Here is a 21,331-nt window from a genome sequence, read left to right on the forward strand (position 1 = left end):
GTTTTGCCCATGTTTTGTATTGCATATATAGTTAGAAAGAGTGTATTTATGTTCTTATCATACCATGAGATTCAGAAAAAAAAAAGAAGAATAAAAGGATCCTTTAACAATATGAAACCGAGCAAACCTAAATATGAAAATTTAAAAAGGATCAAGTTAAATTCTGAGATCATAAATTAATTAACCTTATTTCTCTCCAAACATATTATTATTATTATTTTAAAAAAAAAATGAAGATTCATTAGGTATATCAGCTATGCTGATATCAAATTGCAAAGGAAAGGAAAAATCTCTGAATTCTAGATGGCATCATGAATTCAAAACATATATAGTACATTAAGTTTCAAAAGATATTTTTTTTTTGAATATAAAGTTTCAAAAGATATAGTATACTATATAATATATAATAAAAATATGAATTCTAGCTTTTTGGTCAGTAAAATATGCATTCTATTATCTTCCAAAAAAAAAAAATATGCATTCTATTGATTAGTAAAATTGTTATCGGCAATCAAATTAATATGCGACTTTAGTTATTTTTCCTAAATGTTAGGTCAATTTAGTTTTAAAAAATATCATTTTATATGTTACCAATAAGTTTTTTACTATTTCGTACTCCCTATAATAAAAACTGAAATGTCCAATAAAATATGACTCCATTCACATTTTTAATACCCCCTCTGCATAAACATAGCAATTTCTACAATATATATAGTATTACTTATGCTATTTCAATATATATATTTATTATGTAAGTTGAAATAATTTGGAGTTTTATTTCTTCTTTCATCATTATAGTTCTGAAATAATGTTAAATTTTACTTTTCATCATAACATCCAATAAAGCTATAGCACAAAAGGGCCTAGCTGGGGGTAGATGGATACGAGGAGTACTACTATTTGCTTCCCAGTCACAAAGCAGAAATGAAAAACAAAAAAAATTATGGGTGCCTTCGTTTTGTGGTTTATGGATGTTTGAACTTGTTCCAAACTGTTTTAAAAGATGTATTTTTATTAAAAATGAAAAAAAAAATACGTTTTTTGAGATAAATTGGAGTAATGTTCGAACATCCGCAAAACACGAAACCAACGTACCGTATATTTCTTCCAAATTCAATGCATCTAATTTTTAATTAATTAATACTATACTTTAAATTCATTAATACTGTGTATTTTTATATACAAATAAAATGAAAGGAAGGTTCATGGTCGACAGTGACATATGTTAGGCTTTCTATGAATAAATTGTTCCCATGATGGAGTATTATCTTTTTTATTATAAGTAGGAGAATTTATTATTTTGTCCTTTATGTGACGGCGAGTAAATTCTATATATACTGCTAAAAAAAATCGCAAAAATTAAAACTGAAAAAAGATATTCATTAAAATTATCTAGGCGTTATACAATATAAAAATTATCTTAGCACATATGGAGAACTATCTTTTTTTGAGAAAACACACATGGAGAACTATCAAATGTTCTTTCCTTGTTCATCGAGCCCTAAAATTTCAGCAACCATGATGAATAATTCTCATGAATTTTATGGAGGCGGCTCGAGTAATAACGCGAACTTGTTCCCAAAAGCTGAAGCTCATGATCATCGTGAAAGCTTGATCGGCGAGGAAGAAAACGGCGGAAAATTACTAAGTACTTGTGATGATCATGGTGGTGATAGCACAAAAAAGAAGGGAGTGAAGAAGATTAGAAAGCCTAAATATGCTTTTCAAACGAGAAGTCATGTTGATATTCTTGATGATGGTTATCGATGGAGGAAATACGGTCAGAAAGCTGTTAAAAGTAACAAATTTCCCAGGTAATTAATCATTAGTTACTTGATTATAATTCAGTCGACACTAATAATTCAATCACTATAGCTAGTTTAATCTCACGTCTTATATGCGAGCTAGGTTCAATTGATTTGTCTTAATTAGATCACATCTCTAGACCCCATCGTTAATTAGGTTTGCCTCCACCTTGTAGCTAGCATACAATTTGTTGTTGTTTTTTAATATTGTACGTTGATCCAAAAATTAATTATGCGAGCTACTTATGAACTTGAAATGATTTACCTTAGCTATATAAATGTAACTCCATCAATGGACTCATAACTTATGCTACCTCCATTTCATAATAGGATGTTTTGAGTTTTAATAGTATGCGTAATTAATTAAGTACATCAATGATATTTTTATAAAGAAAAAAGAGTTTAAACTTCCACAAATTGAGCAAAACAATATGCATAGTTTAAAAAAATATCCTCATTACATCTATTAATTACACATGCCATTAAAATCCAAAATATCAACTATTGTGAAGTGGAGGGAGTATAAGAATTACTTACAAAATTTAGCTATAGGAAAATGATGAATGCTAAAGAGAAATGACGAAATATTCATATATCGATCCCAAATAACACACGTGACAAGTTCTGATAAGCATGTGTAAGCGTCCTTATTGTACACTACATATATTGAGCACAAGAATCCCTCATTACTTAGTTCATCTGGCTAAGAACTTATGATTTGTATATGAACATATTACTTTCCTATTTTGAAACGTAGAGACATCAAGCTTAGAAGTTTGCTATTTGCGATAGATTAATATATATATGTAGTTAATTATAATGTATTTAATTTCGTTGCAATTAATAATATTTGTAGGAACTATTATCGGTGCACATATCAAGGGTGCAACGTGAAGAAACAAGTTCAACGTCTAACGACTGACGAAGGCGTCGTAATTACTACGTATGAAGGGACTCACAGCCATCCGATTGAGAAGCAGACTGAGAATTTCGAACATATCTTGAATCAGATGCAAATCTACACTCCCTTTTAAAGTTATATAACCTAGCCATGCACATGCATGTATGGTATTTTTATATGTGGACTCACACAAATTGATCATCAGTTGATTCAATTAATTATACTACCTCCGCCCCAAAATACTTGTCGATTTTTACGTACTACTTGTGTATAGGAAAATTGACAAATATTTTGGGATGGAGGATATTCCTATGGAGTACTATGTATGGTTTTCAAGCTTAAAATAAACACATAGCTAGATTTTTAAATTTTATTTGATTTCAGTATCCAATTTGTGGAAATAAATAAAACTCTGTTAACTAGCTAGCTAACTTTCCCCCCATAATATTTATTCTTAGCTGTTACACTTTTGTATTCTGTTAATACATGTTTTTTTAGTTTTTCTAGATGTCAAGAAGAGCTATACATATTCATTAATATTAACTAAATATATTTTCTTTTGAAATGTATGAAAAAAGCTAAAAAAACATGTTTTAGCAGACGGAGGAAATATTAGTCAAGTTCTTGATTGGTTTTATGGAGGGATGAGTATGTACATATCTACAGGTTTCTTGTGCAACACGCCTTATATTCGAATGATTCAGTCACCAGTCAGTACTACAGTGTACTAAATACGTTTTACGCTATTAATACAAGTGAGGGTCAAATTCAATAGTGAATGTTTTAATGAAAGCGTGCGTTACAAGTGACTAGGGATTAAATTGAAATCGTTTGGATTGACAAATAAGTTTCCCGAACTATTACTGTTAGATTGCTTGGGAGTTAGCACAGCCACACAACAAAGTGCACTACAACGTCTGTATTCGTCCTCCGGAGCCTACCACCAACACATTGGGTCGGGTTGGTACAAATTCTCGAATCAAGCCGAGAGCGACTACAGACTGGTTTCGGATTAATCGCATTCGATTTGCAACAGTCGAACTATATACAGTTCCACATTTTGTTGAACTAATTTTGATTCTTTAACCGTTATTGTAGTGGTTTCGTGCCGACCAAAATTGGAAGTTCCCGGTTATTTAGTCGTTCCCAGTTCAAGAACCTTATCAGTTATGGTGTTGATTTCGATCCAAATGAAAATTACTGAGATTGGTTTGGTTCAGATATGACCAACACTACTTCCAGACTCTAAACCCGGTCGCTTGCCGTGTCTGGTCTTGAATTGGTTTCCGACCAAACCAAGTCATGTTCATAATCGAGCATAATAGATTATCAAGTTAGCTCATTCCGAATTCGCTTCCTATCCAAGGAACGAACTAAGCTTGGTATGAGCTTCTGCAATCTCGAATCCAATTTTCAAGTTTTGACTGCAAGTTTTAATTCACCATTAACAAAGCCTGCTAATGGAAAATCCAACCTGGTTTAAAAGTATGACTTCATACTGCAAAAGTACACACCAAAGTTGTTCAAACCAGTACAAAACAAGGTTTGAAAAACACATTCAAGAACCAGAACATGAACGCATTTAAGATTCTGGCGACAGCTTTCTACGTTGTTTCTAGAGAAATCACTAATGACTAACATTCCCATTGATGTAGATAAAAAGGTCATCACTCTTCAAATTTACAAACAAGTCATGGTTAATACGAATTTGGTATATCATAGGGGAAAAATAAATGACTCCAAAACTAACCTATTTTCGATGAGAATACCTCAGAAAGTGAACAAAAAACTTATTTAACACGAGTTTAACAGCAACAGACTCCCAGTCCTAGTAAAAATATCAGTCGTCCTTCTTAGGAGCCTTAGAATCCAGTTCTTTTGGCTTTGTCTTTTCAGCAGCCCTGCAAATTTAAAAATACGTTTATGAATGCATAATAACTGGCAGCAAGATACTGGAAATCAACAATTGCATGTAAAATAAAGCATAAACTCATCATACTGACAATTAGGTATGAAATAAAAGGTTTTGAAATTCCTACAAATTTGTTTATTAAAAAGGCACAAACTGCTCGATGTTCAATTTCCAACAGAAGCAACTCAATATAGAACCAATGTAAAGCCCATAGCACAGCACAGTGAAATGCCTGAAATTGCAAACCTCAGTAATACTTACATCCTAAGACTAAGAAAAGGGACCATAGCGAACAAATAAACATATATAATGAGACAGATCAGAATAGAACCATAGTAAACATCTCATCAACTGACAAGAGAACCAACCTACTCTAAAACATAGATAAAGTCTTGGCCAAAGGCACTTTTTTGGAATCATGCTAGTACCCAGTATAAAGACAGATCCTGCCTACCCTGTTGTTTAATCGGTAAAGTGAACTTTGAGCTACCGACAAGGACTCTAGCTGTCTGATAAAGTGGGGAGTCATCGGAAGATGCGATAGATTTTAAGGTGTAAGCAAGAATACTTTGCGAAGTGGAAAGGTATTTGGATGCTTTACTATCAGACATGAAAACACGAATTCCAACAGTTGTATCACTTGAAGATCCACAATCTATGAGATAATTATAAAACCATGAACAATAAGACAACAAGACAAACACATGAAATGTCAAAATCCAACCAAACAACTTAAACCCCATCTTCAGTAAGCTTAAAATCAATCTATCAACGTTTATGATTGACTAGCTCAAAAAGATTGTTCTAGCAGTTACTAAAGCTATAAAGGACACATACAAATGCAGATTCAATCAAAGATCAATTTTAGTAAGGTAAGACCCAGTTTAGAGAGAATCAAAGAGAAAGAGGAAAAAATGCACCTTTTTAAAGATCATATGAGCTGAAATCAACAGACTATACTCGGATTCATAAACCTTTGAATATAGGGAAAGCAAAGCAAGTGGTGATCGCTTAGTGGGGGTTTTTAAATTCTTTTTTATTTTTCAATGTTTGAAAAGAACAAATAGACAGCACACAATCTAGCAAAGCATATATAGACAGCGCCAGTCTCAGATGTCGACAAATGCTTCCATTTTCAAATTTAGTGCACAAAATGAATTACTACTAAAGAAAGTGGAGACATACTAGAAAAGAATGGAAAACAAGACAATATTGGTCACAAATCACACAAAGGAAACAACTCTATTCTTATGAGTTATTGCCTAAACCAAAAACCGATTATATAAGAGAAATCTTACTTGGATGCAGCTTGAGATTCTTCCTCAAGCCAGTTGCGAATGTGCTTCACATTGCGCTTGAATATGGACGCCGACTGTTTGACATCGCTCCTCAATAGGAGCACAACAGCACTAACTCCAGCTATTGTGACAATGAAGTTAGTCAACCCCATTCCTGCAAGTTTTACACATTATAGAATGGAAAAGGTAATCCAACATCGAATATTATAAACCATCTACAACACAATCCATCAATGACCCAACAAAAAAAAACAAGCTTGAGCTTAATAGATATATACCGTAACGATCAATAAAACCCTATATTGACAGCTATAAGTGAATCTAAACTCGATAAATCGAGATGGGTATCGAGGAATAATACCTGTAAGTGTAAAAGGATGGACGCTTTACCGGAATTGAGCAGAGACGAATTTGGAGAGGAAGAAGATGTTGGGATGCCGGCGGACGAAGAGGTTTCAGAAATAGTATTTAAGTCCACAAACTAAGGAATATATGTTGTGTATAAACTTTTTGACAATGGAATAACTACATGTTAGTCCCTAATATTATAAATATGATATATTGAGTCCTTAAAGTAAAGTAAGAACACACTTTTGGACAATTGATTCGGGTAACATTCATGTTCCAAGAGTTGAAATTTTCAAGCGTGACACCAGTTACTGACCTGAAGCCTAAAGGGATGGCACATTGACGATCTTTAACGACATGAAATTGGATTTATGAAAATTAATTTCTTCAAATAAAAAAATTATGTAAATCAAAATTAATAAAATGTTTGAACGATTGAATTCAATTACTTTTGCAGAATTATCCTGCACTAGTTACTACTTCAGCTTCCGTTAATTCGCTCCGATTCCGATAGTCGACTTGTGAACAATATTTTCGATAAAAAGAAATGTCCATTTTTGGAAATGTTAGATTGTCTAATCAACGAGTTATTTCTTTCCAAATCCAGTTGCTGACTTGACAAATATGTATTGTGTATTACTTCAAAAAATATGTATCGTGTAAAGAAAAAGAGAAGAGAAATAGAGTTTTGCTATCAGTTCAAAATATATATCCTTAAAAATTAACCTAATTAATATCCCAAAAGTTATTAGCATTTGTATTGTAAATTTGCAATAGATGTCAAACGCCAGTCTGTGCATCCTATGAAGGGATAAGGAGGGACAAACATACTATTAATAGTGGTAATGGCCATTGAAAAATTATCCATCTTTCGAACTCTTGTGCAACAAACGTTAAATGTGTCGACTATTGTATTAATGAGAACGATGTGTGATTACTTTATGACAAGCTAATAGAATAGAAAAGTAATTTCTGTATGCTTTTCCCGGGATAATATCATTTTTCCTATCTCAACAGTAAAATTTTTAACAACTTTATATTTCGAAAAAGTTAACTATAAAAAATCTACCTATCTGTTAAGATTGTTAACAAAATCATGCTTCCGTCAAAAAATTGTCTACGTGGTAGCAAATATTCTGTCAAGTGTACACAGTCAGCGCCATGACATGTCACTCGATGACTCAGCAAAATGACACGTCATCATCTTTAACCTTTGTCCAAAAAATTTGCAGATTCCGGCGACCACCGCGGTTGTCCGGTCACCACTTTGGGCGGAGCCGCCGGTCGGTAGTCGTCGGATTTTAGAAATTTTTATATCGTCGAACTCGTTTCGACGAGTTGAACGTCGTGGTGGTCTCGGATTTTTCAAATTTCGAACCGTTTGGTGTAGATCTAAGCTTAAAGGTTCGGCCACCGCACCTTTAAGCTTAGATCTACACCAAACGGTTCGAAATTTGAAAAATCCGACACCACCACGACGTTCAGATCGTCGAAACAAGTTCGTCCATATAAAAATTTCTGCAATCCGGCGACTACCAACCAATGGCCACCAACACTGCCACTTTTGGCGGAGCCGCCGGTCGGTAGTCACCGGGTTTTAGAAATTTTTATATGGTCGCACTCGTTTCGACGAGCTGAACGTCGTGGTGGTGTCGGATTTTTCAAATTTCGAACCGTTTGGTGTAGATCCAAGCTTAAAGGTGCGGTGGCCGAACCTTTAAGCTTAGATCTACACCAAACGGTTCGAAATTTGAAAATCCGATACCACCACGACGTTCAACTCGTCGAAACGAGTGCGACGATATAAAAATTTCTAAAATCCGGAGACTACCGACCGGCGGCTCCGCCCAAAGTGGTGGTCGGACCACCGCGGTGGTCGCCGGAATCTGCAAATTTTTTGGACAAAGGTTGAAGATGATGACGTGTCATTTTGCTGAGTCATCGAGTGACATGTCGTGGCGCTGACTGTGCACACTTGACAGAATATTTGCTGCCACGTAGGCAATTTTTTGACGGAAGTATGATTTTGTTAACGATCTTAACAGATAGGTAGATTTTTGATAGTTGACTTTTTCGAGGTATGAAGTTGTTAAAAATTTCACTGTTGAGATAGGAAAAATGATATTATCCCTACTTTTCTCGATTCCGTTGCTAAAAAAAAAAATATGAAACTCTTTTACTTAATTGAGTTAACTTTGATATTCTAGGAGGGTTAGGATGGGTGATCCACCGATGGTGGAGTGTCAGGGGAAGGAATGGAAACGCTAATAAAGACGATTTTTTAGGTGAACATTTTCAATGTCTAATCAGATGAATGCTAGAAAGTTGAAGAATGAACAATAATTTCAAAAGTTTTGGGTGTTCAATTAGGATTAACGTGGCTTCGCCACTATGTGCAACACATTTAGACTTTGTATTAATGGAAAGTCGACAACTCTGGTGTCTTTTGAGAGCATCTTGTAGGAAGAAAAACGAAGAGAGATGGAGTGAAATTGGAGAATGACTGAACCAATTCGGTTCAAGTTATTTATAATACGTTTAAAGTTAAGTGACTATTTTATTCTTCGGTTTTAGATTAGTTACTAAAATACCTAAGGGCTACTGATTAGACCAGGGGTATTTTTGTCTTTTCCAAGTAATTAAATTGGTTCAGCCGGTTCAATTGAGAATCAATCCGTCCTGACCTACATTGAACATAAATCCGACCCTATATAGTTTCCAAACCTAAACGAACCAACCTAGAGATCCTCTGAACCTAAATAATTTTAACAGGGCCTAGATTATATTAAGATGAATCAATTTAGGTAAAATTTGACTAATCGGATTAAATTGCTTCAAGACGAGTTTAGATAATAAGGATTAAAAGCTTAAGTTATTCTCGATATAAATGACTGTGGACGATATTAATAATCGTTATTTCAGTAGGTCGAATTGCGACCATATTTGGATGAGGACGAATCGAGAAGCTATTTAAGGTGAGTGTTATTTTGATTTTATGAATATATTTTATTGTTTCATGAAATATACATAGTACTATGCCATCTAATGATTTACGACAACTTCGCTTCATTACGATTTATTAAATGATTTAAAACGTATTTTTGCTTTTATAACTTCGTAAAACAAGTTTTTGCTTTATTATAAGTATTAATAGAAAAGCAAGTTTTTGCTTTATGATACGAATCCAATGAACGAATGTTTTATGTAACGTAAACGACTACCAGGTCCTCGTGACCCCATTGCTGTAGGTCTAATCAGATGGTACGACTCCTCTAGTAAACCTACAATACTAGCTGGAGTTACGTGCCCATGCTGGAGGGTTGACGGTAGACTAGGATACTACAATAGGTCGCTCCCATTGTTAGTCATCCCATAGTTTTCATTGACGGGTTCGAGGATTTCTAATAACGTTTTATAATGATTTCTGACTTCAGAAATACAATGAACGGTTTTACGTAACGTATGCTTATTAATGTTAAAATGATTTACGATAGTTTTATGTTCCAAATTAATCTAATGTTTTATCTTGACTAATGTTTCACTTAAAAGTTTTTCGAGAAAAACCTCACTAATGGATTTTGTGACTATTTTTTTTATAAATAAATTTTGTGATTTCATTACTATACCCTATAATAAATTCTATAAAATAATTATTAAAAGTAAATTTAATGTAATGATTTTTATCAAAACCAAACATTCCTTATTTAAAAAAATTAATATATATATTTATATCTACAACATGTCATATTCTTATACGCGGTTGGCTTTAAGCCTTCTTTTAAAAGAAGAGACAAGTATTTACCTTAATCATTTTTCCTCCACTTTCGATTGCCGGAAGCTATCATTTCAATAGCCCAACATGTCATATCTATAGTATCATCCAAGGAAAAGAGAACAATTTACACCTAGTTGTGTTGGGTACCAAAGACAAGACATACATCAACGTACAAAACGTTTAGGTCCCCATATTGGGACCATCCAAGGTGAATTTCACAAAAACGAAAGCATTTCCTACAGTACCATTTTTTTCTTAATTTATTCCTTTCTTTTGCCTTTTCCTATACTAACTAGCTTCTTCCTTCTTCCAGGAAAAGAATGGAATTTAAGAAAACCCCAAATCACTCATTTAGTTTTTTCTTCATTAAATGCTACAGATTCAAAAAAAATAGTCCTGTCTGCTAACTGCCGTTGAAGAAGAAAATAATGTATGGAAGCCGGAATAAGAACTGAAATTTTTAGATTTTTTATTTTATTTTATTTTTTTGTCGAGCAAGGGGTATCTAGTCAAAATATCCACCTTATCTTAAATATTTATGAGGGGGTACAGACTAGTGTCAGGACGAATGGAGGAGACACGCCTGATTTTCTAATCACCATCGGTGTACATCAAGGCTCGGCTCTAAGTCCATATCTTTTCACCTTAGTGATGGATGTCCTGACTCGACATATCCATGATGACATACCGTGGTGTATGTTATTTGCAGATGATGTAATTTTGATAGACGAGAGCAGAGAGAGAGTAAATGAGAAGTTAGAGATGTGGAGGGAAACTTGGAGTCGATAGGTTTCAGGTTGAGTCGTAGTAAGACGGAATATATACACTGTAACTTCAGTGGAGAAGAGGGAAGTCGGACTAGTACGATCCAGCTAGGAGGAGTGGATGTACCGAGGTGTGATATGTTATGATATCTAGGGTCTATCCTACAAGAAGATGGAGAGGTTGACAGGAATGTCACCCACCGTATACAAGCAGGATGGGAAAATGGATAAGTGTAACAAGTATCTTGTGTGATCGACATATGTCGAGTCGGCTAAAAGAAAAGTTCTATAGAACAGCAATGAAACCAGCTATTCTATATGGGAGCGAATGTTGGCCGATAAAGAAACAACAAGAGCACAAGATTAAAGTGGCAGAGATGCGGATGTTAAGGTGGACGAGTGGACTTACTCTAAGGGATAAAGTCCGAAATGAGACTATAAGGAGTGATTTGAACGTTGCACCTATAGACAAGAAGATAAGAGAGGGTAGACTTAGGTGGTTTTGACATGTGAGGCGTAGATCTAGAGAAGCTCCCGTTCGAAAAGGTGAGGACATAGATATAGGAACATAGAGGAGAGGGAGAGGTAGATCTAGACACACGTGGGAGAGGGTAGTTAAAAAGGATATAAAAATTTTAGGTATTTCAAAAAACTTAGTTGTCGAGAGAGGAGAGTGGTGTCGTAGTATCCACGTAGATGACTTGCTATAGATAATGTCATAAGGGTTAGAAAAGCTAGTTATAGAATATATCATTTCTCTACTAGGGATAGAAAACTATGTATACAAATAGACAGTATATCTTTATATTATATAGCATGATTTATTATATGCATTTGTATTATCGTAGTTTATACATGATACTATTATTTGATTTAAGATATGACACGTGATTTATACATTGTCCTTGAACTTAAACGTGAGGATTTATAGAGCTGACTTCATCAAATTGGCAATGACAAATGGATATATAAGATTTGATAAGGAAAAAGTAAAAGCAAGACAACATGACTTTAACAAAGTAGCTAAGTCTTGTCAAATTCTATTTTAAGAGTGGTGCTCAAGTTATGCAAAGTCGTTTCTAAAATGCCAAGTAAAGAATTTTCATTTTCGACAACATCTTTACTATGAATACCTTTCCTTTTCTTTTTCCAATGTATATGAATACCTTCCTTCTCTTTTTACGAGAGAGGGACATAAGAAATACTATAAATAGCATTAACCAAACTCATACTATAGCCACATTGCCAACCAACAAAACCCAATTCACTAGTATAAATTTTCCTTGTAGAAAGAAAAAAAAAATTACATTTCACAAGAATGGCCGAATCTGTTGTCTCTTCTGTCATTTCTACACTTGGCAGCTTGCTTGCTGACGAAGCAAAATTTCTATATGGTGTCAAGGACCAAGTTCAGGAGATGCGACAAGATCTAATACTTTTGCAAAGTTACTTGCATGATGCAGATAAAAAGCAACATGACTCTGAAGTTGTCCGTGTTGTGCTCTCTGAGATTAGAGACCTTGCTTATGATGCAGAAGATATTATCGAATCTTTCGTACTCACTTCAAAAACAAAGTCAGACTCCAAGAAAGTCAATATTGGCTTCATGAAGTTGTCAAGAGGTATGCTTGCATCTGGAAAGAGTGGAAAGAACTTCACGGTGTTGGTACGGAGATCAAAGCTATCCATAGAAAAATCTCTAAGCATGCTGACAACTTACGGAAGGAAGGGGTAATTGGAGCAGAAAGCTCAAGCTCTAGTACAACCAGGACTGATCGACAGTGGAGACAAACTTATGAACAGGATAAAGAGGATGTCGTCGGCTTTAAAGAAGATGCAACACGGTTGGCGGCTAAGCTGGTGGATGAAAAGAAAGGTAGCCAAGTTGTCTCGATTTATGGAATGGGGGGCATCGGCAAAACAACACTGGCTAGGAAAGTGTACCATCTTAAAGAGGTGAGAGATCATTTTAATGCTTTCGCTTGGGTCTTTATATCACGACAATTCACCGCAGGACAAGTTTGGAAAGAAGTTCTATTCCAACTTTCATCCATTCCACTAGATCAGAGGAATGGGCTGACAGATCCAGAGGTAGTAAAGAGGCTCTATGAAGTGCAAACGCAGAAGAAATGCTTGGTGGTACTCGATGATATTTGGACAAGTGAAGCGTGGGACTCTCTAAGACCAGCATTCCCTCTAATTGAAAATGGAGGCAGCAAAATTCTGATCACTTCACGGAATAGAGAATTGGCTTCTTATGTTGATCCAAGAGCTTTTGTCCATGACATTAAGTGTCTAAATGGAGACGAGAGTTGGGAGCTTTTCATGAAGAAATCGCACCTCGATCAAGATGACACAGGTACTCGTTTCTTTATTAATATGTTTCGTACAAATTGTTTTATATATGTTTCTAAGGAATTTGGTAACTCGGATATATGTTACTAGTTAAGTTGTGTGTTTGGATTTTTATTTTTTTATTTTGTGACTATTGGATTGGGGAAATGTAACAAAGTTGTCGGGCACATTAACTTTTTAATCCACTCTTATAATGGTCATTGAAAACTACATAATAGCATTTTTTTGAGAAGTAACTATGAATTGAGAAAAAAATAAAACCTTTAAAAGTTATTTTCAGACAATAAATCCAAACACTGTATGCACTTTTCAATAAAAAGTGAATTTCGATGTCTTTTTAAAAATTACTAGTATGTGTTTAATTAGAGAAGCCAAAATCAAATGTAAATATAAACATACACAAGGTCTATTTCTATAGAGGTGTGTACTGGTTTTGGGGGAGTGGAGGAAACGGCCAATGTCGCCTTGAGCCTTGAGGGGGTGTTCGTTGTGAGTTTCCAAATAATAAAAAAAGGGATATGTATTTTTTTCATGGTATCAACTCTAATTCACAAGTTCGAAAACACACTACAATAAATTACTAATTGATGGTTCTAAACGAAACGGAAGGAGATGATCGATCATATTTATTTATAGCTCTAGCACTTACACGCGTCATCATTTTTTTTAATATAGACATGCATCATCAGGCCTGATAGATTATTCATTTATAAATTACAATATTGATGTGTCATGCCATGGCCCATGTTTCGTTTTGCAGGCAGAGTTGAGGTTGGAAAGGAAGTATCGAGAAAATGTGGAGGTTTACCTTTAGCATTGGTTGTAATTGGACGACTTTTAGCAACAAAGCACTCATTGGCTGAGTGGACAGTGGTAAGCAAAAAATTAAAGTCATATTTAGGAACAGAGTCGTCTGTACATAAGGTCCTAGAATTGAGTTACCATGAGTTGCCATACCATCTGAAGCCATGCTTTCAATATCTGAGCCACTACTCTGAAGATTTTGACATTCCTACGAGAGAGTTGATCCAATTGTGGATAGGAGAAGGGTTCATAACGATTGGACAAGAGGAAACGTTGGAAGAGGTGGCCGAAGGATACTTGCGGCAGTTGATAGATAGGTGTATGGTTCAAGTGGGAATTCTATCGTGGAGTGGAAGGATCAAAAGTTGCAGACTTCATGACCTCGTGCGAGATTTGGCTATATCAATCTCTAAACAAGAATCCTTTTTAGAGAATATTGATAATGTTCAAGATGACATCACTCGACCGATCCGCAGGCTTTTAGTGACCAATGATAATACTGCTCAGGTTTTTGGCAAGCTGCTGGCCTATGGGAACAAGCAAAACATGAGCCACCTCCGCTCGTTCTTAGTCTTGCCTCCGAATCGTTTCGTACCTTCAAATGATCAGTTGGGAGACATGGTCAAAAAATACAGATTGCTCAGAGTTATAAAACTCACCAACATTGAAAGGTCAATAACATTGCCAGAGGCAATTGGGAGCCTCATTCACTTGAAATCCTTAATTGTTACGGGCATGGAAAGTTCTAGTATTGTGTTAGAGATACGTATTCCATCATCCATTAGTAGTTTGAGTTGTTTGCTAACTCTAGAGCTATATGATTTTTATGAGATTGCATTTGCATCTGATGTGATATGGAAGTTGAAGCGTTTGAGGCATTTACAATTTCCCCCTATTTACAAACTCGTGGGTGGAGTAAATAAGTTGCATTTGCGTGGTATGAGTAATCTGCATACATTAAAGAACATTAGTGCAGAGTGGTTTGATGTAGAAGAATTAAAAGAGTTGACTAATCTTAGGAAGTTGAGATTAAAAGATGTGACGTCATCGATCATAGAAAGGTTGAACTCTGTCCTTCACAACAACAACTCATCAGGAGAAGGAGGAGTGCTAAATCACCTTCAGAAATTGTCCTTATGGACCTATTGGGGTCCAGTAGCAGCAAGAGACATAACTGGCATAGTATCATCGCCACTTCTTCCCGCTCTAACAAAGTTATATGTTGAAGGAAGTTTGACAAAGTTGCCAGCAGCGCACGAGTTTCGAGCAAAATTAACATGCTTATATCTGCGATGGTCTGGTCTTGAAGAGGATCCGATGCCTACATTGGAGCAGCTCCCTAGTTTAGAGAAGCTCCGCTTAGGACACTATGTATTTTTTGGGAAAGAGATGGTGTGTTCAGATGGAGGTTTTCCTCAACTCAAAACCTTAATTATTGAAACCCAACACGACTTAAGGGAGTTTAGCATTCATAAAGGAGCGATGCGTGTTCTCTCCCATTTGGAGATATCAGATTGCAAAGAATTGAAGGAAGTTCCAAGTGGATTGAGCCACATCAGTACCCTTCAAAAAGTGAAGATCAATGAAAAAACAATTCTATGACATTATCATAACTGAACTGTGTGCAGGAATCAATTCAAGACAAAACAAACAGATTGTATGTATTTATATATGTATGTATGTGTATTTATTTATTTTTTATTGACACCATGTATCTATAGCAATATACTTTTAATCTAATGGTCAGCATTAATTTGAAATAATGTATCTAACTGTTAGTCAATGGTCAACTGACGGGAAAGCCGGTTGTTACTAGTAGTAAAATCTTACAGAATTAATACTAGCAGATGTGTTGATGGTTCCTTTGTGATATGCTATCAAAGATGTCTTCTGCCAGAGTTGGACAAAAATACTGACAAGTAGTTGTATGGGTAATAATTCAACTTTTCTGTCACCTGGAAGGGTTGTTTTTCCAATACAATAAGCAATGACTCGTAAGTGTTTGGTAAAATGCCTCAAATAACAATTAAAGTTTTCTATTGTTCGGAATTGAAATTCTGAGTAACATTGTACATGAGATTAGACAACAATTTGTCCTTAGTCTGCTGGACTTGAAAGTTAGAATACAATTTGGGGAAAATAACAAAACAAAAGACATGAAACGGTGTCGCTTTTTAATAGACAAAGTCCAAAAATGCAGCCCACGTGAAGATACAACGTTTGTTAGCATAACTGAAGATACAATGTTTGTTAGCATAACGTCATTGCGAACTCGTCTGCACTTTCCATTACGCAATTCAGTACATACTTCCATCTTTTCCATAATTCCACAATCGGTCTTTGAAGAATGTTTCAGCTACAATTTGTTGGAATGCTGCACTTTGTTGAGACAACCTATATGGTAAGGTTAAGAATCATATTTCCTTCCTTTTTTCGCCAAAACAGGCAGCTGCAGCTTTCTTCTCTTGTTCATATCATATATGCTACCTAGTTCCTACATTTTTTTCTTTTTTGCTGATACGGATATATTTGACGCAGACACTTTTGCTGATATCATATATGCTTGCCTTGGTCCTCTGAAATCAGCTGTTTTGGTTCCTTTTATCTACTTTCCTCTGTTGTCTTCAACTTCGACAACAACATAATTATAAGTTCTATTATTTGACGTATTTTTTTATGGCCCATAATTACTTTATATATATGACATAAAAAGTAGTTATTATATATATACTTTATTATTTTTAGATTTTAATATGTAAAACTTTTTCTTCATAAGTTTTGGGTGTTCAATTAGTATTAACGTGGCTTCGCCGCTATGTGCAACAAACTTTAAATGTGTCGACTGTTGTATTAATGAGAACGATTGTGTGATTGCTTTATGACAAGCTAATAGAATAGAAAAGAACTTTATGTATACTTTCCTCGGTTCCGTTGCTACAAAAGAAAATATGAAACTCTTTTACTTGATTGAGTTAACTTTGATATTCTAGGAGGGTTAGGATGGGTGATCCACCGATGGTGGAGAGTCAGGGGAAGGAATAGAAACGCTAATAAAGACGATTTTTTAGGTGAACTTTTTCAATGTCTAATCAGATGAATGCCAGAAAGCTGAAGAATGAATAATATGTTCTTTTCGGGGTCAATGCAAGCTATTTCATACGCCATTTTTAACTGAAATTCTAAAAAATTGTTTACGGTTTTATAATGAGAAATGATTGGCATAAAGAATTAATGTAGAGACTTATACAGTGAAGTTCCCTTATCCATCCATTGTATGTATTGTGAAAGGGACCAACCAGTCATGAAGAGAGCTTGAGATGGTTTTTAGGACTAATTAATATCTTTTTCCTACTTCGTAAAAAACAGTGCAAAAATCTAAAAATTCAATGGGGATAAAATTATTTACCAGTTAATCTCTGCATTTCCTTACATATTTAGGATCGACTTGCATGCTCTAAACCTCATGAAAGAAGGGAGTGTTATAATTTCATTACAACCACAACGAAAGGAAAACAAATGTTAATACCAAGTACATAGAGATAAAATAAAAGTTAATGCTACGTAGTATATATCTTATTATTATCAAACATGAACAATTTCAACGTATACTAATCATATACATGAATAAGGTAGAAATGTTAAAGAAGCAAGCGATATGTGGGTATAGCAAACAAATGTGCGGCTCTAGAAACTGCTAATCCAAAATGTTCAGTCATGTCTATGTCGTTAGGCGACATTTCGCCGGGTAGTTTCCAATCAAAGCAATATACTTGTTGAGCCACCACTAGCTTGACTGTAATCAAACCCAATTGCACTCCGAGACACCCTCTTCGACCTGACCCGAAAGGAATCAACGAAAATCTTGTCCCTTCAAATCGATCCAGCCGTCGATAAACCTTTCTGGAAAGAAATCACCAGCATTGTTGGACCAAACATTAGGATCACGGCAGATTGCCCAAAAGTTGCATCTATTTTGGGACGGAGATTGTATTAATTAAGGAAAATATTTATGTCCCAAATTTGGAAAATGATTTCTAACCCAACAGATATGTCCCAAAATTGACCTAAGTACATTTTAATGTAAAAGATACTCACAGTTTTAACCCTTTGAATGTTGAAATCCGATTAAACTATGGTCAAAAGTGAGTTCCTATCTAGATATGGACGAGTGGTGTGAAGCACGGTAAATATAAAATTCAGACTATATAACTTATCCGCCAGCATGTTTTCATACTTAGAGGACTAATCTGGAATTTCCTTTTTAAATAATGAATGGTAGGTAAAAATTAGTAAAAACTAGCATGTTCCATCTTGTCGTGCACCCACATCTCGGAGCGCGCTGTTGACTACCATAAACTAATTAAGGCCCATTTTTTGACATAAACTAATTAAGGACCATTTACTAAGAGTATACTAAGTATAAAAATATAGGAAAATAATTTTTACCCTTATTTCGGACAACTTGGGATAAAAGACCGTTATTTATATACACCTAATTGGAGTCATGTTATGAATTAGTAAAGATACCTGAAAATCAAATGGAGCTAGGAAAGGCACATAATCAGACAAGTTGAAGGATCCTGCCAAGTAAAGTGTCTCCACAATCAAAGCCTTTAAATCAAACTCATCATCTTTGTTCCTCCCAAACACCGTTCTACATGTCATATCTTCCACCATCGCGCTGATCAATTTGCTAAGATCCACCACCTGATCGCATGCCTCCCTAGTCTCCTCCACGAGCGATTCCACCTCTTTCTTCCTCATCGGCGCAAACATTTCGATTTTCGAAGCGCCAAGAAGTTGCAGAGTGCAGAATTTCCTAACATTCCTCCAGTACAGCCGGTATGGTGTTAAGGCCATGGCTTTAGAGAACCATAAGAAATGATTTCTGCGGCTTCCATTTTCAGCCTGCTCGAGAAAACGAGGTCGTGAGTCTTTAGAAACAGCTCTGCCCACTCCGGTGACGATATCACGATTGTAGGGACATGTCCTAACTTCAGTGACATTATTGGACCATATTTCTTTGATAAATTGGCCAGAGAGTGGTGTGGTAAAGTTCTCAACATGTGAAGGCTGCCGATTATGGGCAAAGGTTTAGCACCTGGGGGAAGCTTTTTACCGTTTTGGTGTTTCCAATTGGCGGCACGGCGGCTGAGGAGGATGATCAATATCAAGGAGAAGAGAGTTACGAGGAGAATGTGGATACTTTTTTTTTTTTTTTACTTCTATAATTTGGGAAAGAATCTGAGTAGGAGCAAGCAATTCTTGTGGTAGTTAATGAAAGTTTTATTTCTTGGTAAGTACTGTATATGTATATACACTTGGAGAAATTATATGGCAAATAAATTACTTATATAAAAAGTATGACACACAAATAATACACGTATCGAAATTTGAATGATATATGTATGAATAACGTGTTACATCCGGTGCACCTAAAAATTTCTCATAGACTTGTTGTTATTATACCAATAATTGAACTCTAGACTTATCCTCGGAGATTTGATGTTGTGGTCTCGTCTCTAGATATTTTCATGGTGTTGAGGATATGTAGTTTTTTTTTTGTACTTTCTCATCTATAGAAAACTCATTCAAGTCCTTAAGTTTTTAATATTACATTTACGTCATTGATCAATTAAAGAAGGGGAGGAAACCAGATAGATTTTACTCTCTCCATCTCAAATTACCTATAAATTATAAATGTATCATAAAATTATAAAATGTAAACAAAATATGATGTTTTTTGTTGTCGGTAAACATATGTACTCCTCCCAGATTCTACATTTTCGGTTGAAGGAAAAAATTCATTAATTAGCAAAAGTCATTAATTAACAAAAGTTTCATCTATTTACAAAAACACTCCCAAGTTTTAATAAAAAAGCAAAATAGTCCTTACATTATGAAATCTGCTTTACGCGACTAATTAAACGATTTAAGACAAAGAATATTAATATCTAAAGGCATGATAGAAATTTATGAAGGAAGCATACAACACTTACAAGAACAAATTAGAGCGCACCATAAAATGAAAATAATACATTATGCTGATTGGCTTATAATTCAATACGAACATACTAGACAAATTTTAAACAATGAATACAAATATTTATAAATTTTAAAAACTTTAAAAATACAATTAGAAACTGCATAATGTCTGTAACGGCTGATGTAGCAAAAATAAAAGAAGATTTAAAAGAAATTAAAACATAATTGTCTGAAAAATTAAACAATTTAGAAAATATGATTTTAGAAAATAGAAAAACTATTGAAGAATCGTTTTCTATAATGAACGATTATATAAACCAACATAAATCAAAAGACATTCATAAAGAAATAAATGATACAAAAGATTGTCTTAAAAATCTCCAAAAACTATTAGAAAATCAGAGTGATAAAATCTTTAAGGAGGAGGGAGATATTATAGAAAAATTAAGTGATGAATTATATAAATTTGAAAAATTAAACTCTGAAAAAGAAAAATCTATAATTCAATATCCAAATATTCAACAAGAGATTATTATTTCAAAACCCAAAAGAATAATTACTCTCGAATTACCTCGAAGGGTTATTTAATGGAACAAGAAAACATAACTGATCAAATAACAGAAGTTAGGCAACTTTTATCTCAACTAAAAATCATTGAAGAAGTAAGAGAAACTTATGAACATAAAAATTATAATATAGATGAAGACAAAGAAGAAGTAGTTTATGGTTACGAAGATGAATCAGAAGATGATACACCATTTAGAATGAAATTAGAAGAAATCCCAACCTCAACCTCAGGTCATAAAAGAAGAAGAGAATTTTATCATAATGATTTCATGCATGAAAAAGGTTATACTAAACAAAATAATAATTGGGAAAAGTTTCCTGACGAATATACACCATCAATTAGAACTAATATAGATATTCTTAATCTAGATTGTGTTCAAAATAAGGGAGAAGCATTAATTCTATGGATGAATAATACAGGTTTAATAATTCAGTTAGAAAAAACATTTCAAGAATTTAATCCTAATCTAGTTTAGACCTTTGTTACTTACAAAGTAACAGGTTCTGTAAAAAATTACCTACAAACCTTATCACAGGGACAAATAGAATACTTATTGAAAAACAAAACAACAAATGCGGATGTTTTCTTTACAATAGTAGATGCCATAAATAGATAATTCCTAGGAAAAGATGATGTAGATAAGAAAAAAGCAACTGAAGCTGCTGAAGTAGAAAAAGCCTTATGGCATCTTAATAATATACAAATTTGCAATATGTGTGATATAGAACCCTACACATGTGAATTCTAAAAATACTATTATAAATTAAGAAACTCATAAAGAAACTTATTTGAATAAATTACCATGGCCACTTAGCA

At 34.4% G+C, this 21,331-nt stretch overlaps 3 protein-coding genes and 1 pseudogene across 3 annotated transcripts; 2 read left to right on the plus strand and 2 right to left on the minus strand.

The window, feature by feature from the left end:
* The first annotated feature begins 1,461 nt into the window (after positions 1-1,461).
* On the plus strand, positions 1,462-2,839 carry LOC139885239 (probable WRKY transcription factor 75). The gene is made up of 3 exons (XM_071869172.1): positions 1,462-1,574; positions 1,650-1,814; positions 2,662-2,839. The coding sequence occupies exons 1-3, from the start codon at positions 1,462-1,464 to the stop codon at positions 2,837-2,839; spliced, it is 456 nt and encodes a 151-aa protein (XP_071725273.1).
* Positions 2,840-4,546: 1,707 nt separating this feature from the next.
* LOC139885238 (uncharacterized) lies at positions 4,547-6,068 on the minus strand. Its single transcript, XM_071869171.1, has 2 exons — positions 5,917-6,068; positions 4,547-4,607 (listed from the first exon to the last, which is right to left on the minus strand). Exons 1-2 carry the CDS (start codon positions 6,066-6,068, stop codon positions 4,547-4,549), a joined length of 213 nt encoding a protein of 70 aa, XP_071725272.1.
* A 6,053-nt stretch (positions 6,069-12,121) lies between these two features.
* LOC139885231 (probable disease resistance RPP8-like protein 2) lies at positions 12,122-15,564 on the plus strand. The gene is made up of 3 exons (XM_071869166.1): positions 12,122-12,469; positions 12,529-13,162; positions 13,919-15,564. The coding sequence occupies exons 1-3, from the start codon at positions 12,122-12,124 to the stop codon at positions 15,562-15,564; spliced, it is 2,628 nt and encodes an 875-aa protein (XP_071725267.1).
* Positions 15,565-17,600: 2,036 nt separating this feature from the next.
* Positions 17,601-19,590, minus strand: LOC139885232 (cytochrome P450 CYP736A12-like; annotated as a pseudogene).
* Positions 19,591-21,331: the final 1,741 nt, after the last annotated feature.

Source organism: Rutidosis leptorrhynchoides, unplaced genomic scaffold, assembly GCF_046630445.1.
Source record: "Rutidosis leptorrhynchoides isolate AG116_Rl617_1_P2 unplaced genomic scaffold, CSIRO_AGI_Rlap_v1 contig89, whole genome shotgun sequence".
NCBI lineage: Eukaryota > Viridiplantae > Streptophyta > Magnoliopsida > Asterales > Asteraceae > Rutidosis > Rutidosis leptorrhynchoides.